General features: G+C 31.9%; 1 protein-coding gene across 2 annotated transcripts; it reads left to right on the top strand.

The window, feature by feature from the left end:
- Window positions 1–9,286: 9,286 nt before the first annotated feature.
- On the top strand, window positions 9,287–12,964 carry LOC111390139 (acyl-CoA-binding domain-containing protein 6-like). Of its 2 annotated transcripts, none has more exons than XM_023015145.1 (9): window positions 9,287–9,528; window positions 10,289–10,816; window positions 10,935–11,000; window positions 11,089–11,255; window positions 11,346–11,499; window positions 11,585–11,678; window positions 11,771–12,150; window positions 12,231–12,335; window positions 12,415–12,964. In XM_023015145.1, exons 1-9 carry the CDS (start codon window positions 9,397–9,399, stop codon window positions 12,688–12,690), a joined length of 1,902 nt encoding a protein of 633 aa, XP_022870913.1. In that variant the 5' UTR covers window positions 9,287–9,396; the 3' UTR covers window positions 12,691–12,964. The 2 variants fall into 2 exon arrangements, with proteins under 2 accessions (XP_022870913.1, XP_022870908.1); XM_023015140.1 differs by having other exon boundaries at window positions 11,582–11,678.
- The last annotated feature ends 6,981 nt before the right edge of the window (window positions 12,965–19,945 follow it).

Below are 19,945 nucleotides of genomic sequence, written 5' to 3'. Positions count from 1 at the left end.
TCTAAAAGCTAAGGAAATGAAAATTACATATTCTCTGTTCGAGAGTTTTGGATTCGGTCTCTTGCTTCTGCGTCATTTCTCCCTTTTATACCTCGTAGACGATCTCTTTGTGATTAACTACCCTAAAAACTGCTTGATCGTCCTATAACTACCCACTTTCTTTGTAGTGGCCATTTTGTCATGAAACTGCCTTTTAACTGCTTTCGATTGAATTCCTTGAATCGTAGAACATGATAAGGCTACTTTAACAACTGCCTTGATAACTGCATTCCTTGATAACCACGATGCGTTATATTTGTTGATATCTTGGGCGACTTGAAGGTTGGGGCGAGAGTAGAATAACAGCTCTGGGCGACCGTATGACACTCCATTCGTTCAGATTCTGGGCGACTTGCAAACTTGGGCGATGGCGTTACCGCATTCTTGGGCCCCTTATTTGGGCCTTCACCTTGACTCGTTCGATTGGACTTCGTTCTTTGGGCTATCCGACTTGGGGATCTTTCAATTAGGCTTTACTCCTTGAGCTGTTCGATTTGGGCTGAATTTTTATGTGTCAACACTGGGTTCCAAATCCAAATAGAGAGTCAACTGTGCGTGCTCGTTACGCTGCTGTACGGCCCTAAGATTCCAAGAAAAAAATGCACAAAAAATTGTAAAAAGAATTTAAAAATTAGTACTCCATCAGTCTTATTTATCTATGCTGATTTTGTTTTCCACACGGATTAAGAAATTTTATTTGTGTTTGTACAATTTCAAAATTAAATAAGAAAAATTGTTTATATTTAAGCAAATTAAATCGGGGTATCGAACAAAACAAAATATTTTCAATAAAGAAAGACTATAATTGGAGAAAAAAAAATAGTGTATATAACTGAAAATGGGAGGTTATTTAAATCTTTTCAATTTGTCATCCAAAGTTGTGGTTTGTTGTGCCACCTACGAACATTATTTCATGGGAAACCTACCATCAATCAGTCAAAACTGTTTACTTCAATTTTTCAATCTCAATTTTTTTCACAACATTTCATTTTTTTTATTTTGTTTTTCCATTTTTACATATAGAAACCCGGTTCACTTTCTTCTTCTTTACTTTCGAGGAGGTTTTTTTTATATGTTTTTTTGATCTTCTAAACATTAGTACTTAGCTTAACTGACAATATTTCTTTATATTAACGACTTTATTAAAAAACCTAAGTAGAAGGGTACTATGCACAAAAACCGGTATTGATTTTCCTTTTCTCCCCTAATTTTTTTATTGTAACATTTTTATAAGACATAGCCGTCGACACTCGCCGTTTTGCATCTCATCAGAAGAACTCTATAGCCCCTATAATCATAAATTTTTTACAATTACTTCGTCGACTTCTTATCATTTATGTTAATTTTATTTTCCCTTAGAAATTAATTTTCCTTCTCCTTTTCCCTTGATTAGATAGATGTCTTTCAATTTTCATTTCATTTCCCTTTCTTCCCAATCAAACAACTAAGAAAAGGAAACAAGAAAATTTCAAGTAACAAAGAAAAAGGAAAAGACAGTAAGCCACGTGAAACTATGCTCTACGCCACTACCGTCAATTATCCCTCGAAACTTCGCCCGTGATTGTCGCGTGCACTCTACACCTCTCTCTCTCTCTCTCTCTCTCTCGAACTTTATTTTTTTTTGTTTATTTTTTATTTTTTTGAGAAAATGAAAATAGTACTACTGTGTTTTAATAGTGATACTGTTGGTACAAATGGTATACTTGTTGAAAAGGGTCATTGAATTTGGATGAATTTTACACTCTTACATTGTGATTTTGGGAGTTGGGGTGTCTTCATTTTGGGTGGTCTTCAGTTGAAGAATATAAACTATCCTGAGTTAAGAACCATAATTATTTTGCGGTCGTGGCTTACTATGACTGATATAGTATACAAGCGGTGGGGAGAGTCATAGCTTCGATTCGAATGCAAGGCAAGTGTTCGAAAATCGAGTCAAGATAAGTTTATCCAAATTTGTTGTCTTAACTAAATAATTTTTGACTCTTTTAACACAGCTTATTTTTGAAGTATTATGTCGAAACATAATAAAAAGTGTTGAGACACCAAAATCGAGCACATATGAACTCCTTTGAGAGACCTAATTGATGCTTATTCTTCTACAGTAGAAATTCTTATGTAGACCATGAGTACTATAGCTTTTCCACTTTCATTAAACGTTACCATACGTGACTCGAGAAAAAGTTAAAAGAGAACAATTAATGCGTAAAAGTTAGTATTAAGCTTCTGTTTGACGAAGTCTTAAAATTAAAAATGAAATTTGACCTGTTTAAAATCGAGAAAAGTTTTATCAAATAATAGCTAATGAGAATTAGGGCAAATTTGACATAACTTTTATTTTTGCTTTAAAAGAGTTTTCTAAAAAAGTTGTCTTAATTTTTATTTAAAACTAATATCTAAAAAGGTTCCTTTTTTTTAAGTGCTTTATTAGGAAAGTACAAATGATCAACTTTCTTTTAACAGCTCCTCTCATTAGAAGAATCGTTTTTATAAAATTAATTAAATGGATCCAAAAGCCCATGTCAAATTGACCCTTTAGAAAATTGATGTTCTGTAACTTCAAAAAAATATATAATTGGCCTTGAATTTGATGGATGAGAGTTGAAACTTAGAAATTAAGAACTTGGGAAACTAGGAAAAAGTCTTACGTAGGGGCTTTTCCTTCACAAATAATATTATATAGATACTGATTTGGCAGCACGTACTTGATTCTTTAACTTTTTTTTTGTTTTTAGGTAACTTCCAACGAAATGGTGTCAACTGTAATATGTGAAGGAATTCTATATATCGAACATGATTTGGAAAATGATTATTCTAAATGTACAGCTCTTAGGGCTGTATATTCTTACAGCCTCTTGTGAAGCTTTTTCATGTGAGGGGGTTGTCATGCATATTGTACACAAGAGTGTATAGCAATCACGACGATTCTTTGGGAAATTATATTGACTTTTGGGGTAAGAGATTTGTGGGAAGATCCAATTCCAAGAAAATTTCTGACCGTTCCATTTCGCAAACTAAAAAAATTTAGTTGGTTTGCAAAACGCAAAGCCCCACGCCGCCTACGAAACCTTGAGAAGACACATTTCATGAACCACTTCATAAACTACCTTGAAAGTTGCGTTGTTGAACAGACTCTCTGTCACATCAATCCCAAGATTTTCTTGAAAATGAAAATACATTAGTTATGACTAAATAAATATAAAAATAATGCTATCTAAAATAGGAGGTGCCTAGCAACAAGTCCCAATTTGGTAAGAATTAAAATCAAAATTTCAGTATTTATTGACAAAAATTGATAAAATATATGGTACAAAAGTTGTGAATCTAAAATATGTGATTAAAATTAATCGCTGACTTTGATTTAAATTAAAAATTCTACCAAATAAGGGCATTATGAGTGCATTTGACCCACATTCTTCTAAACAAATATATTATTAAACAGTAATTTGACATCATTTCAACGACATATTTTTCAATAAAATAATATTACATGCAAATTTAAAATATTTTTCTTATTTTTTAAGCACATTTCCATCAATACGTTATTCAAATGTATTCTTGTTGAAATAATGTGGCTCAAACAAGGGCCATGTGATAGATTCACCACTAAAAATTAGCTTTTCACATACAGATAGTTACCAACGGACTGTATCATTTGATAATTAGAAACAGATTATCCGTTAGTAAAAGTATTAAACTTTTAACTACAAATTCACAGGAGAAATTTTCCTTGGTAAAAATGATAACTCTTTACCAACGGATATTCTGTGACTAACACTGTTGTTTAAGCTCCTGTTTGGCTCCATTAAATTATATTTCATTACATTACATTACATTTTTCACTTCTCATATTTTCAACCACACAATTTTTCGTGAAATAATATTACACGTAAATCGAAAATTTTTCTTTTTTTTTAACCACTCATTTAAAAAAAAAATTTCTATTCCAACCATTTTTCATTTTCACCCAAAAAGGGGCTAATATACACACCATTTACCAACAACATTTTCGTAGGTGATGTAATTTAACATTTTTTCTAAAAATTGTGCCAACATTTTACATACGGATTTTCCATTGGTGAAGAGTAGTTTTTATTACCTATGAAATTGTCATATCTAATATTAATCAATTTTAATAATTAAAAAATACAAACATTCTCCTACTGAATATTCATGTTTGAAGGATAATTAGCCCTTGTTTGTCATCTTTTAATAAATTAAATTGTTTGCTACAATAACATTTTTCATCACACATTCACACAATAAAATATTCTGTGTACAAACCAATATTTTTTTTTATTTTAACCACATATTTTTCAGAAATAAATATACTATTTAAAATTCTATATTTTCTTCCATAATGAGAGACAAACAAACTCTTAATTTATATAAAAAATAATAATAAAAAAATCAACCCCTTCATCAATTGAAATTTTGTAGGTGGAGATTAATTTATGTTACCTACGAACAATTCGTTGATGATATTCATAAATACTAATAATTAAAAAATTCAATCACTTGCTAAATATACACATTTATACTGCGTTTGTTTCTCATTTTTGTAAGAATAAGAATGAAAAATATAATCGTTATGAATCCAACACAAGAGGTAAAAATTTAAATTTGGTGGCTTGATGTGATAGATAACGATCATATTTTTTATTTTAATGGGGAAAGAATGAGAAATAAATATAAATAATTATTTATACGATAGTACGATACACTATTGCCGATCCAAAGGAATTCTTATCCTACATCGAAAGTTCACAACAAATTCTTTGGAGATACCTTCTATAAATTAGTGTTCTAATAATAGGTTAAACAACTTTTTGGGTCTTTCGATTCAGTTGGCTAAAAGTTAAAATTAATAATTATTAAATGAATAATAATAACAATAATAAAAAATAAAATAAATAATAATTTTTCCCTAGTCTCATACCTATGCAATTATTTACAACACTGATTTTTATCAATTGTAATGGTAGACATTTACCAATGAAAAATCGATTGATAATGGTTAAGATTAATGTTTTCTTTGCTAAAATGTTTACTCTTAATCTATGGCGAGATCCGTTGGTAACCATCAGTAACTCTCGATTTAACATCGAATTTGTGGTTGTTAATATTCCATTGATAAAGAATAATAGCAATGGATTTCGTGGTTTCAAAAATGAAAAATTCGCGCTTGCTGCCATGTTTTTTGGTAGTGATTTTATTAAATATGAAATTATATGATTTATTTAATTATATATTTTATGTAATGACACTAGTAGTACTAAATAGCATTATTTTAACTCTTAAACTCAAGATTTGGAGCCTAATAATAAACTTTTTTATACGAAGTTTATTGGACTTCAATAAAATGATTAATATGGTCTTCTGAAATTGTAAATCTCAGATCGAATTCATAAGTAAAATTTCTTGCATTTACATCTCACATCCTGTTTAGAAATAGTTACATTAACTTTGATATTGTTGTGAAGTGGGAGCATTTTATATATTGATTTTAACAATACTTTAAAAAATTAATAACATATTTTAACACATCTTGAAATATCAAACTTAATATACACAAAGACTATACAAGTAGTTTAATTCATCTCACATCAATCTTATTTCAATTTTTAAAATGCGTCTTATGGGGTAGTAAGTTCATGTTTGGTCAACATTTTTAATTTTTTTTTTTAAATTTATTTTCAGTCATATATTTAATAAAATTTTTAACTTTTATCAAAAAATTTCATCAACTTTTATCATGATCTACTAAGTATCTAAATTTTCTCAAAATCAAATAGGAACTTATGTCAAACTTAAAATTTTCACTTAAAATTTCTTGTATTTACATTTCACCTCTTCACCTCGCACACATTCACCCAGTGAGAGGATAGAATGTAAAAGAAAAGGCAGACAATTTCTTCATTTTCCCAAAGTTCAATGCTTCCTTATTCCTTAATTTTCAGCAAGAAAATTGAGAAAGTAGTAGAGAAACAAACATTAGAGCATATTAAATTTAGATAGTCAAAATTTTTATACACTCCAACAATGTTATTTGTTTTGGCTCATCATTTTGCTTCATTAAAGAAACAATTATTGATTTTTCCTGATATTTTATTTAATATAATTTATGTACGTCAATAATCAATCAATTTAAATGTGATTTCAATAGTTAAAGAATTAGATGTTGAAATCTTGTGACTTTTTTTATGATGGAGGAACCCGCAACTGCCACCCTTCGAATGCACATTGGATAAACCTTCGAGCTGGCGCAATAGCTTGCAAACCACGCCAACCAGGTAAATCGCACTAGGCAAGCCCTGTGCAACATACTCAACCGAGAAAGTATTGGTAGGGAAAATCGAACTCGTGATCAAAAGTTTTTGCGCTCACCTACTCCACCAACTCGGCCACTCCATGAAGAGCAATCTTGTGACTTATTAAATACAATTATTGTACATCAAGAGTAAAGAATGAGTCTAACTCTTTAAGTTCCCTATTTGACAACCATTATTGGGTGGAGGTATGGGAAGAGCTTTGAATAATGATTTTTAAGAGAACATGTGGTTAAAGGTAGGAAAAATTTTGAATTTACAATCAAAATATTTTATTATGTGAATATATAAATGAAAATAAGTATGTAAAAAAAAAAAAAAAAGAGTTCGAAAATAATGGTTGTCAAACAATGGCTAAATTTGAAGAGCCAAGCAAGTTAAAATAGATAAGTCTATTGAAACCTATTTTTAAGCGGTAACTTTTTAAAATAAAGAAGATTTTGTATCTAGAGACTTTGTTGGATATGCTCTTAGAAATGGATAACAAAAAAAAAAAAAATAATGTTGTTTGTACATAATGATTTATATATAGATGGGGTGTTAAAAAGAGAGTGAATAAATTTTTATTTTATTTGGTGAAAAAATTTGGATCTATTCATATCTCGCTACATCATTTGTGTGTGAACAATTATGTACACGAAGAATTTCTCTTTCTCATACTCACTCTCTGTACAATCAGCCCCTGTTTGGTGAAAAGTAAGTTTTTAAAATTTTAACTTAAGTTGAAGTCAAAGATTGATTTCAACCACACATCAACTTTTATTAAAATTTACTAAAAATCTAATTTTACTCCTTATCAAACAAGAACTTAATATTTTTTTTAGACTAAATATAATCACGTCACGTCTTTTGATAAATACACTACATTTACAACATTTACGTATTATCATATCTATAACTCAAACCTTTTTTTATAAATCACACTCTCGATAGTTATATTTATGATAAATTACCCCAATCATGTTTTAAAGCATGCTTAGGTTGAGAGGACTAAGCATAAACAAGTTAAAGTTTTTTATTAAATTTAAATTTCGTTTAATTTTACTTTTTCTTTGAATTTTCTTCAAGCTCATTTTAATCGGACATTCTTCTAATAAAATAAGTTTGTACTATTAAAAAAAAAAATCTCACTTTTATTTAACCAAAAAAAATATAAATTTTATTTTTATATCATGATGCTCCTATTTTGCCTTCATTTCTAAAACTCATTCTCTTCAAAATTAAGCCCCTATTAGACAATCATCAACTGGGGAAAGTAAAATTTTGAATAGTGTTTTTTAGAATAATGTGTAGTTAAAAAATAGAGAAAAATTTTAGGTTTACATATAAAATATTTTATCGTGTGAATGTTTGGTTAAAAATAGTTACGTGGAAAAAAGGAGTTTGAAAATAATAATTGACAAATAATTTTTAGTTAGATCGTGACAACATTTATATGAGTAGTAGTAATAAAAAGGGTAATTAGCACAAAACGTACTTACTTTTTAATGTTATTGTGCAAAACACCCTTACATTTCGTATTTTAACATTTTTACTCATATTTTCACATTTTATTGCGGAAAAGGTCATATTCGTCCAATTTTTCAATTAAAAATGTAAAATGACAAATATACCCTTCAATTTAAATAAAACAAAAAGATATTCCAGTTATACTCCCAAACTTTTTTAAAAACTACAAATAAATTCAAATAAATTATTAGATGGAAGTTAGTACAAAATGTTCATATCTTTCAATATTATTGAGCAAAATGTTCATACCTTTCATTTTTAATATCTTCACCCTTATTTTCATATTTCATTGCGGAAATAGTAATTTTTATCCATTTTCAGTCAAAAGTTATAAAAATGATGAATATACCCTCCTAGTTACAAAAAAATAAAGAAAAAATTACAACTATTCTTCCAATTTTTTCAAAAAGTATAAATAAATTTTAAATAAATAAATAATTTGTTTAAAAATCACTTTCTTTTTTAATTATCTATTAGGAATTTATGTGTACTTTATTTTTGAATTTGGAAGTATAGTTGCAATTTGTTCTTTATTTTTATTTTTTAATTTTTCTTTTATTTAAGTAGGAGGGTATATTTATCATTTTACAGTTTTATTGAAAAAATAGATGAAAAAAATGATTTTCGTAGTGTAATGTGAAAATAAAGGTAAAAATGTAAAAAATAAAAGGTAAGAAAATTTTGAACAATAATATTGAAAAGTAAGGGTATTTTGTGCTAATTACACATTTAATAATTTATTTTAACTCATTTGTATATATATTTTTTAAATTTATAGTATGGTTGCAATGTGTTCCTTGATTTTTAGGTATATTTTTCATTTTACATTTTCTTATTGAAAAATTAGATGAAAGGGATCTTTTTAGCAATGAAAGATAAAAATAGGGATGAATATGTCAAAAAATGAAAGGTGATAACGTTTTACACAATAACAAAAAAAAATGTAATGATGATTTGTGTTAATTACCCTTATAAAAAAGCAGGTATTCAGCTTGTGTTTTGCTCCCATTTGGCCTCCATTATTTGTCATTTTAATTTTTATAATAGTTTTATTTGAATAATACGTAATTAAAAATGAAGAAAAAATTTTGAATTTACGTCTAATATTATTTTATTATAAAATATGTAATTAATAAGAAGAAAGAAAAAAGTGAATTGTAATTTTAATATGGGCAAAATGATGTGCCACAGTGATTTAGACTCCAAAGCACACATCTTTTCATGTCTATTGGCATTGATAGTTGATATGTCAGTTGCCATGTTCATGTATATTTTTGCTACAGTTAATGGAGTTTGACATTGTTTGATGTGTCATGAGGTGATAGTTTTTCATACATTAATTTTAATAATATTTTAAATAATTAACGACGCAAATTTTGATACATCCAAATTTAACGTGGATTGAGAGAGCTCATTCTGATATGACCCCTCTTCCTCCCTTACACTCTTAACATAGCACTGAACTTGAATTGAACTTACAGTTATATACGCTGAGACACAGAGAGAAAAAGATAGGGAAAAAATGGGTTCTTTGGAAGTTGAAGTTACAATGAAGAAGGCTACTTGGCTGTATCCAAAAGTGTCTGGTAAAAATCCTTCAGAGAGATGGGGGCATTCTGCTTGCTATTTTAATGGCTTTATCTACATCTTTGGGGTACACACTTACTTTTCTTCTTTTTGTTAATTGTAAAATTTTACATTTTAAAGATTTTACATGAAGGTAAGATCTTCTTTTTCTCTATCAAAGTTGGTTCATATGGTTAATTTTGGCAAGAAAACACCAGCACCTTCTTGGACAAAATTTAGTTTTCACCACTTTTAAGGTATTATCTGAAACTTCACTGGTTCTCTGCAGTCATTAAAAACTTGAGGGTTTTTGTATTTTTCCCTTTTATTTTTGGTACTTAGTTCAATCATAGTTTTGTGCGATTATTCTTTCATTGTATTGTATGTTTGGAATACCTTTGATTTCTAGTTTGCAAAAGTGCAGTTATTTAACACAATTCATCATGTAAATTATATAACCTCAAATAATGGTTGTTTTGAACCCCTATGTTACTTACTTTGAAAGTAATTTTTAAGTAACTTATTTCCAAATTGAAAGCTTACTGATTCACTTATAAGTGTTTTTAAGCTTAACCAAGCACGCTCTTGGTGCATTAGTATCTTTAAATAGTAATGGGAGGAAAGACAATACTGTGTGATGTTAATTTGTTGTTATTGCCTACGTGGTACTGATTCTACAGAATGGACCGGCGAATAGATAGAATTTTAACTTGTTTTCTTCATTAATATTCTCATATCGATCCTACCAAACATGTGTGATAAAAATGAGTGGTGAATATTAATTATCGAAGTAATGCTAATTATATCTAATACTCCTAATTGGCTTCTTTTTTTTCGTTATTAATTAGGGATGTTGTGGGGGAGTTCATTTCAGCGATGTTCTGGTGTGTAATCTCGAGACAATGACTTGGAACATTCTCATGACTTTGGGGCAGGGCCCGAGATCACGAGACAGCCACAGCGCTGTACTCATTGGGCACAGGATGATAGTATTTGGAGGAACTAATGGTTTTAAGAAGGTCAATGACTTGCACATATTGGATTTGCATTCTAGAGAGTGGACTCGGCCCGAATGCCATGGCAATCCACCTTCCCCTCGTGAAAGTCACACTGCTACACTTCTTAATGACGATAAATTAGTTATATTTGGGGGTAGTGGAGAAGGAGAGTCGAAATACTTAAATGATTTACACATTTTGGACCTCAAAACCATGGGATGGACATCCCTAGAAGTACGGGGTAATGTACCTGCTCCTCGAGATAGTCATAGTGCTGTGGCTATAGGTAACCGGATTTTTGTGTATGGTGGAGACTCGGGTGATCGGTACCAACAAGATGTGAATGTGTTTGACATGAAAACGTTAAATTGGTCTAAGGTATGAACTCCGTCCACAAACTTGTTTACCCTTTAAGTTGCGTAAAATAAAGAAAAATTAACGAATTAAATGATTCGAGAAATGTCATAAGGTAATGTTGTGTTCATTTTCTTATCAGCTGGAAGCTCATGGTCCATCCCCCGGTGCTCGAGCTGGTCACGCTTCTGTTAGCATAGGGACCAAGGTGAGTAAGATGTGTCTGGCTAAGCTCAAAAGTTATTATTTTTTGAGGTTACTGTAATAATGGCTAGTTTAATGTCTGTGCTCTGCAGGTATATGTAATTGGTGGAGTCGCGGACAAACAATATTATAATGATGTCTGGGTTCTCGATGTAATTAAATCATCCTGGGTTCAACTCGACATTGGTTTTCAAAAACCTCAAGGACGGTTTGCTCATACGGCCACTGTCACAAACTCAAGCATAGCAATTTTTGGAGGGTGAGAATGTAATATGATGCAACTGTCAATTGTATTATACGTATAGTTTTTCTTATGGATTTTTCTCCTTTTGTTGCCTTAACATTGTAGTTGTGGAGAGGATGAGCGACCTCTCAACGAGTTGCTAATTTTACGGGTAGGAGTAGAACATCCCATGGGGCATGTTGATTCCACAAGGAGATCTTTAGGAAACTCCAACTACAAAGAAAGGAAAATGTTTTTTCGAGATGCAGATAATAATTTGGTATTGGAAGAGTAACACTGCTAGTATTTTGAAGTTTTACTCTCTTTTTAAACGATATGCTAACTATACAAATCATTTGCAGCAGAAGAAATTATTTCCTGGCGAATATAAGGATTTAGCCACGAAGGATGCTGAAGAACTTGAAATAATCTCAGAACGCTCTTTTCGTTTTAGTTCAGGTTAGTTCAACGTACAAAACCTTGCTTATCTCAATATTCGATATAAGGGAAAAATCACGAGTTACTGAAAAAATAACTTTTGTTTTGTGGAGATATGTTGCATCCGAAGAGGAGGAGAATGAGTAATTCAATGTTGCATGATCTGAAATCCAAACCTGATGAGCATTGTCTTTCACTTTCAAGGAACTCATCTCCATCCAAATCTGATCAAGAACCGACTTCTCAAGTTCATCCTAAATTTTTGCAGCGAATTTTGAATGCTGGCAATTCTCAGCCTATTCATATTCCAGTTACAGGGAGTGAGCTCCAAAGTGTCGTCCCTAGGACTTCTCAGGGTGTAAATTTATCTTCAGAACATGTGCATCAAAGAAAACCAGAACATTATAGGAACATAGCTCTTACTGGTGCGAGTGAAGTGCGGTGCTCAGGAACAGATACCACATCCGCCGAGGCATGGAAGTTCCATAACTTGGTATGTAAGATGATTTCTGCTTGAAATTCTAGAACTACCTAATTTGTTATTAAATTTTCATTTGAAATTTACGTCCTTAGATTGGATCTGAAGTTCACGGTCAAGTTGATGGCGCATTTGATTCTGGTTACCTAATGACCGCTACTGTTAATGGAATGATTTTTCGAGGCGTCCTATTTACTCCGGTAAGTTTCTACACTTGGCCGACCCCACCCTTATGTAATTCAAGCATGCCAACCTTAACTAGTCGATCTTTTCGTTCAGGCTCCTGATCTTGTGGCACGTGGTGCCATTCTCGGTCAAAATCACGCAAAAAATCAAGCAACCGTTCTTTATCGAGGGCATTCTCAGCAGCCAGCAAGAGTAGTTGGTCGAGGATCGCATCAGAGCTTTGGAGCAACTCATTCAGGAAGATCGATCCCAGAAACTAGAACTCCTTTAATGATGAGCAAAGATTCGGGGCTTAAAAGTGAACTTCAGGGTGTGGTCTTGACCCTGGGAGGTCCAGAAAGTGATGATGGCAGATCTAAGTTACAATAAAACCGTAAAACACGATATGAAGATTGGGAATCTGAAATTCTTCCCTCATTTCCGATGACTTTGTATAGTTTTGTCAGGTGCGATAATATAGATTAGATTGTACTAAGCAGTATAAAAGAGAAAACGGGTTATGATAAAAACTAAAAAAGAACATGGATTGTATTGTCCAGTATGGTCTAATAGTACATACTAAAATATCCGGAGGTTATTATTTGGAACAAGCTTCCTTTTGCCAGTTTGAACGTTTTGAGAGTGAATTGCTTTCCAATCGAAACTCTTGACTTATTAGTTCATGTTGATGTATAGTAACTACAAAAAAGGTAGATTTGAAATTATTTGGATAACATTCTGAACCAGGCTTATTGACTTGTTAAATCCAATAATGTTTCACCATGTTGGGTACTTGAATTTTTGGGTGTTAGAATTGTCGACTAGTAAGGATATTGTACAATTTGAGTAGGGCTTTGTCTCATATAGCATGTGTCAATTTACTTAAATTCAAGTTATACGTACATTTAAGTTGAGAAGTAAATCATAACTTGCTTTTTTATGAAAAATTGATTTTTAAGCATAAACAAACACGAAGATTCTCGTATTACATGTGACCTCAAGGATGAGAGATGAGTTTTGGATAATACTGTACAAAAAGATTACCCGACTGTTTTTACGTTACACGAATGGAGGACAATAAGCGTATAAATTACTTTTAAAAATAAAATATATTACTTTTTTCTTCAGATTCTCACATGAAGTTTGGGGTGATAGTTCTCAATTGTCACACTTGATTAAAAAAGAACACTGTAGGCTAGTCAAAACCTCCAAGAACTTGCATGTACTTTGCCCCCCATAATTGAAGTTTTGATTCCCTGCAGTCTGCTGCATAAAGTTTCATACACAGTCACATACATAGCATAAAGGTTTGCAACTGTGTATGTACTGTGGGAGTGGGGAGGGCGTAGGCGTAGAAAGCTCCCGTGCCTCCCGCGGGTGCTGTCCTGTGGGGGCAGAAGAAGTCACTATCAGCCATCTGATCTGTCATTATTTTTATCAATGGCCATCATCTATCTAATCAGATGTACAGCTCTCACAGTTGATGATGTCATCCATGTCCATCTTTAATTCTTCAGAAAAAAAAGGCTCCATTATTTTCAGATGAAAACCCATATATTGAGGAGCATTTAGACTTTCACATGGCATAATTCAGTAGTGCAAAAAAAAGAAATAATGTAATCTTAGTCTTACTAGAAGTCACAGTGTGAGGGTTCGATTCCTGAAATATGGAATTGGACTATTTGTGGCCACCAGTGTACAGGCAAGCTCTTGTTCCCTGACCTGCTGGGGCAAACTCAGCGATTTACCTCCCTCATGATACTCCAGGGGCGAGGCGGGTTTCTTATTTTAAGCTTTCATATATGGCTGTTGATTTTAAGATTTGAGGTTCCATTTTAAAATATAAATCTTATTAAGAGAAGTAGCACGAGACTTTATAAGTTGGTCTATGTTTTCATCTTTATTCGATGTAGGATTATATCCCTTAACATGCCCCTATAAGATAGTGGCTTATTTGAGCAGATCAATCTTGAAATTCGTATGCTCATTTATTGATCTTAATCAAATTGAATTGCTCGTTGGAGTTTAATGGGTTCTAATATTATATCAAAATTTGAAGTTCATCTTCATAGTTTAACCTTGTTAAGAGGAGTAACCTAAAACTTTATAAATTGGTCTATATTTTCATCTTTATTCGATGTGGAATTACATCTCTTAACAATTGAAAAGAAGGGAACTAGGATTGTTAAATCGATTGTACTACATATAAATCATAATTTATTGATTTATGATATAATGAGATTCGATTGAATCAAAATCTTACTATTTTTTAAATTTTTTTTTAATTTGTCACTCACCCACATTACATAAGCACAGTTGTTCGTCAAAATCCCGCAAGCGTACGGGTTCGTTGTACAAGTAATAATTGTGATGAAAGAGTTATCGTCCCACAGGGAATAATGTCTAATTTCAATGTATTCGATATAATTGAATTCGTGTGATTAACTAAAAGTTGATATTTGTTTGAATAAATAATTAAGTTCTATAACTAAAAATTGCAAAATTGATGAGAATTTGTTTTAAAATTCAGATGAGTGAATGTATTGGATTTTCGACGCCACTGATCAACTCTTAGTTCTAATTTTCAACCTATGACAATTATCTCAACTCATGCAATTGTGACAATCGATAATTCCACTTTTATTTATTATTCTTTTCCAAAATATAATAAACCTATGATTACCACGAGATGATCCTATTCCTAGTCCGAATTCATATGGCAAACACGCATTGATATATAGGATTATCACACATGATCACACAAGTCACAAATATTATTCCTAACATTCATTGTCCATGCGTTCCAATAACAGTATTCTACCTATCGTGAGTTTTTCAATACTACAAATAAGCAATTTATTGACCTAATGATGCGCAAACATTAAAACAATATGGATATGCATACTAAAGAAACCACAACACAAGAATTAAGATAAAAACATAAGGTCTGGAATTAGAAACTAAGAGTCAATCAGTTTTGTCATCCATCCAATACAATGATATTTATCCTAGCATATTAATGTAGGAAAAATAGGAAAAATAAAAGAACGACATCACCCGAATCATTAAAGTATGAAAAGAATCTGAAATCCTTTTCTTTATGCCTTCAATTTTGAACTCAAGTGATGAAGTCTTGTTCTTCAATGTATATCCGACTCTTTTTTTCCTCTTTGTTGGCTTCCAAGATGATAAAAATTAGGTTCTCCTGTGTTTTAGCCGACTTTTGGTATAAATATGGTGCAAAAAATTCCAAACCAAAACTTTCTAAAGCAAAATAAGGAAACATAATTTTTTTGTCGAAATTGAATCATGCGTACGCATGGTTCATTCGGTGCGTACGCATAGTAGCCTCAATTGAGTTTCGAAAGTTTAATTTCCCAACCGTGCGTACACAAGGCCTGCAGGCCCATGCGTATGCATAGTTCAATTATTTTAGGGGTCAATTTGCAATTTGGTCCCTAAACTTTATGAAGTGAGTGTTTTGGGCATTTCCCAAAATTTCTTGTCTCATTAGCTTTTCTTCAACTCCAATTGACTCTTGGTGTTCTCAACTCATGTTCTCTGGTCCATTTCAACTTTTGAATTATTGCATTCTAGTCCCCAAACTTTGCCCTCGATGTAATTGAATCGTTTTTTCCCGCTTATTTTCTTTATTCTCGTATCTTCCATTAATTGTAACCTAGACACAATATATACATAGGATTAAACCATATTTCATCAAATTCATCAACAAATACTCAATTTTAATGGCTAAATAAGTGTATAAATTATACTTATCAACAGTCATTTAAGTGGTAAAGAGATTTTGACAATTTTGATTCAATTTATCGTCACTTCATCAGTATGTAAAAGAATTTGTAAATAGTGATGTACAACAAGCAATTTTCTTTTTAAATAGATTGAGTTGAGTTGCACGGCTCATCCACTTTTGGGCTCGATTTACCCACCATGCTAGTTGGTTAGCATTCATATGTGAAGCTAGTCTAGAACGAACTGTCTTGCTTCACCAAATTTTGACTCTTGCAACCACCAACTTGCCCCTAAGTTGGGGTAAGCCGAGTTAACATTTAGTGAAGCAAGACATCTCGCGCTCAGCTACCTCACATTGGGTGTGCAAACTGACTTGCAAGGTAGACAAATCAAGCTCAATGATGGATGAGTCGAGTGACTTGATTCGAACTATTTAATATCCCACTTTCCAATCTTCCTCGCTCCTTAATGGGGTAAATCGAGCTGACTTACAATTCGCCAATTTGTTTATTATTGCTGGTTAGCCTACTTACTATAGGCTTCTTATTGAATATCTTCAGGCTGGGCTATCTTCGGCCCATCATACCTTTTTATATAGTGGAAATTACATAATGCCATGGGTTTAAAGATCATAATTCAAAAATCAAGGATGCAATTTCATTATTCAAAGATCAGGTATTGACATAATAATTATATATTATATGTTTTAACCCAATTCAATAACAAAGCCTAATTTTATTTCATTCTCCTCACTCTCCCTTCCTATCTTCTTCCTCTCCTTCTCATGCCTTCCTCTTCGTCTGTCGTCGTCGCCACCACTTAAGTAGCATCGCGCTGCTTAATGAAGAGATCAGAGCCTCTACGCGCTGAAGTGCAGGGACGGCGATTCGAAAGCTTCTCCGATTTGTGGCATTTCTTCGACGATTTTCTGTGGCCCATGGTTTGTGTGGTAGCGACGATGGTATGGCTCGGAGATGGCGGTTCTATAAATGTCGCTGCTGGCAGCTCTTCTTGATTATTATTATTATTATTATTTTTGGTTTTGATCATTGGATGGTGTTTTGTGTGGAGGTGGGATGGTGTTTGTGTGATGGCGGACTTGATGATTTTGTTGGTGGGGCAATGGCTCTGGTGTGGAAGTATTAGCAAGTTGTTGTGCGATGGTTGATTGGAGGTGGAGCTGGTGGGTGGTTGGAGCGGGATGTAGCAACTGATTTTATGGGGCATGATGGTTTAAACCTGTCGTACATCGCAGCTGTATGTGGTGGTGGAGCTGCTGGCGATGATAGTAAGGTAGTGGTGGCGGCAATGGTGGATTTGGGGCGCGATTTTTGTGTGGTAATGCAGGTGGAGGTGTTCACAGTGGTGGTGGTGGTGGTAGGTGTTGTGTTGCTGACGACGATCGCAAGATGACGGTGGTTGCAAGTGGTGGTGACGATTGCGTTGGTGGTGATAATATGTGACCCAATATTTGGTGTATGTGACTAATTATTTGGTTATCTGTGACCAAATATTAAATCAACCAACAAATTTGAAAAGCTTGATCGATAAATAAATTATGATCTGTAATTTTTTTTTATTTGTGATCAATGAAATAAGTTGTGACCTATAAAATTTTTTATCTGTGACCTTGAAATAATCTGTGATCAATTAATTTAACAATATGTGACCAATAAATAATTTGTGACTTATAATTATATACATGTGACCAATAATTATATAATTGTGACCTTATTATATTTGATTAATAAATATTTTTAATTATTTAATTAATACTTATTTTTTCATTTTTAAACTTAAAACCTGGTTTTTCAATTGTACATACTTAATACATTATTTGTGAATTTTTCCCTTTTATATATCTCATTTGTTTGGTGTGTTTCTGGTAGGACCTTTAGTTTGTGTTCTCTGGGCCTTCTGTTACTTATTTGGTCTTGCTGGAGATGTTACCTCAATTAGTTTATTATCCTTTGGTTTTTAAATCTTCATATCTCGATAAATATACGCAATTTGTTTATTGTCATTTGGCCTTTAAATCTTCATATATCGATAAATGTACATATATAACTACATTTAATACAAAAATCAGGATTTAAGGTGATAACACATGTTGACTATTTTAAGGTGATATTATTTATTGCACGCGGTACGTACGCACGCACATGCACCAATCTATACCCAGTATAAGCTTCAAAGAAAAGGAAGTGGAATTAAACAATATGGGAGAATTTAATTATTTGGAAGACAGTAACTCTTTTTTAAATAGCCAGAGACGATATAAGGCGATATAATACAATGTAAAAGTAAGCGCATAGTGCAAGCGTAGCATGTACAATCATGGCCTCGTTGAATCTTTCGCCCAAATCTCATCCGCCTAAAGCAAAAAAGCATTTAGTTGAAAATTTTTAAAGAGTCTATGACAATTCAGAATGAAAGGACCCAAAAATACACTATAACCATAGCATTCCTCCAAGAGATACATAAATACCGAAGAAGGCATATGGGAGAAATTGAGAGAGTCATGCCTCCTTACTTACCACGGTTGATGATTTTGATCAGAAGTTTGCCGATCTGAGTTTTCAATCACTCCCATAGTTAAGGAAATGAAATGGCTAGACAAGAAATAAAATAAACATGTTGAGTATGATATATACATTAGTATTTTTAACATTAAATAAATTTATAAGAAAAAAAAAGTTTTAAAATAGTGATTTTTCGGAGAATGTATGGTCAAAAAGTATGAAAAATTGTGAATTTATGTGATGCCCCAAAATTTCATAAACCCCGAAACGTTATGAAAACTCACTATTCTTTATTTTAAGTGCGGAATTATAAAAATAAAATTATTTATTAAACAAATAACTATAACATTTATAAATTTAAATTTAAATCATGAAAATCGTATCTAAACATAACATAAACTCCTAACTAATTCAAATAACACATTTTGAACAAAATTAAACTAATTGATAAATTTAAAGACGGTAAACTTATTTCTTTTTCTTTTCCTTTGATTCACTTGACAGCCCGCATCACCATTTTACCATCGTTCCAATCGATCCGAACTAACCTATAAAAAATTTGTAAGAGTAAGTATTCGAAAACACCGAGTAAAATACGTGCAGTTTTCATATACAAATATATGACAATAAAATCTATATTGTATACCACTCTACTCTTATAGAGTATATCGGTAACCCTGCGACACACCCATCTTAGATCCTCGTTTATCCCGTAGGATTTCATCTCTCTTTTTATAGAACCCAAAGGTCCACTAGCAATCCATACATATTTAATTACATATAAGAGTATAAGGAAACGAAAATACTTTGCACATAAATGTATCTTACCTTGTTATTTAAAAAATCGAAAGGAATATGAATGTAAGTTCCAAACTTTTGAATTTCTTGACTGAAAAATCAGCTTGCTTTCTTCATCTAAAAGTATCTCTCTCTATCTTGTGCGTAAAATTGCTATGAAACTATTTATGATCTCCTCCCTCTCTCTAACCCCCCTTTTTTTGTTTTTTTCTTGTTCTCTATGATGAATAACTTTGACATCATGGAGATATATATAACAGTGATTAAATCCTAGTGTACTTAGGATTGAAGTGTCATGTCCCGCAAGCAAAAGAATTTGGATTGGTATGAATTATAAAATCTTATCTCCAAGCTGTAAAATTTCTAGGAGGTTGAAAAGACTTCTTAAGCACAAATGTCGATGTAGACATTAAAAAAATAATAAATAAAATAAAATGGATTGGGTCGATTTAAATCATTAGCCCAATTAAATTAAAGTTTACTAAAGAATATAAAACTCAAGGGCCCATACCAAATTTTAAATAAATAAACAAACAAATAAATAAAATCATAATTACTCAATTATCTCTTTTAAT

This window comes from Olea europaea, chromosome 3 (assembly GCF_002742605.1).
Source record: "Olea europaea var. sylvestris chromosome 3, O_europaea_v1, whole genome shotgun sequence".
Taxonomy (NCBI): Eukaryota; Viridiplantae; Streptophyta; class Magnoliopsida; order Lamiales; family Oleaceae; genus Olea; species Olea europaea.
The sequence above is the reverse complement of the archived record's forward strand: the minus strand, read 5'-3'. Positions and strand labels throughout refer to the sequence as shown.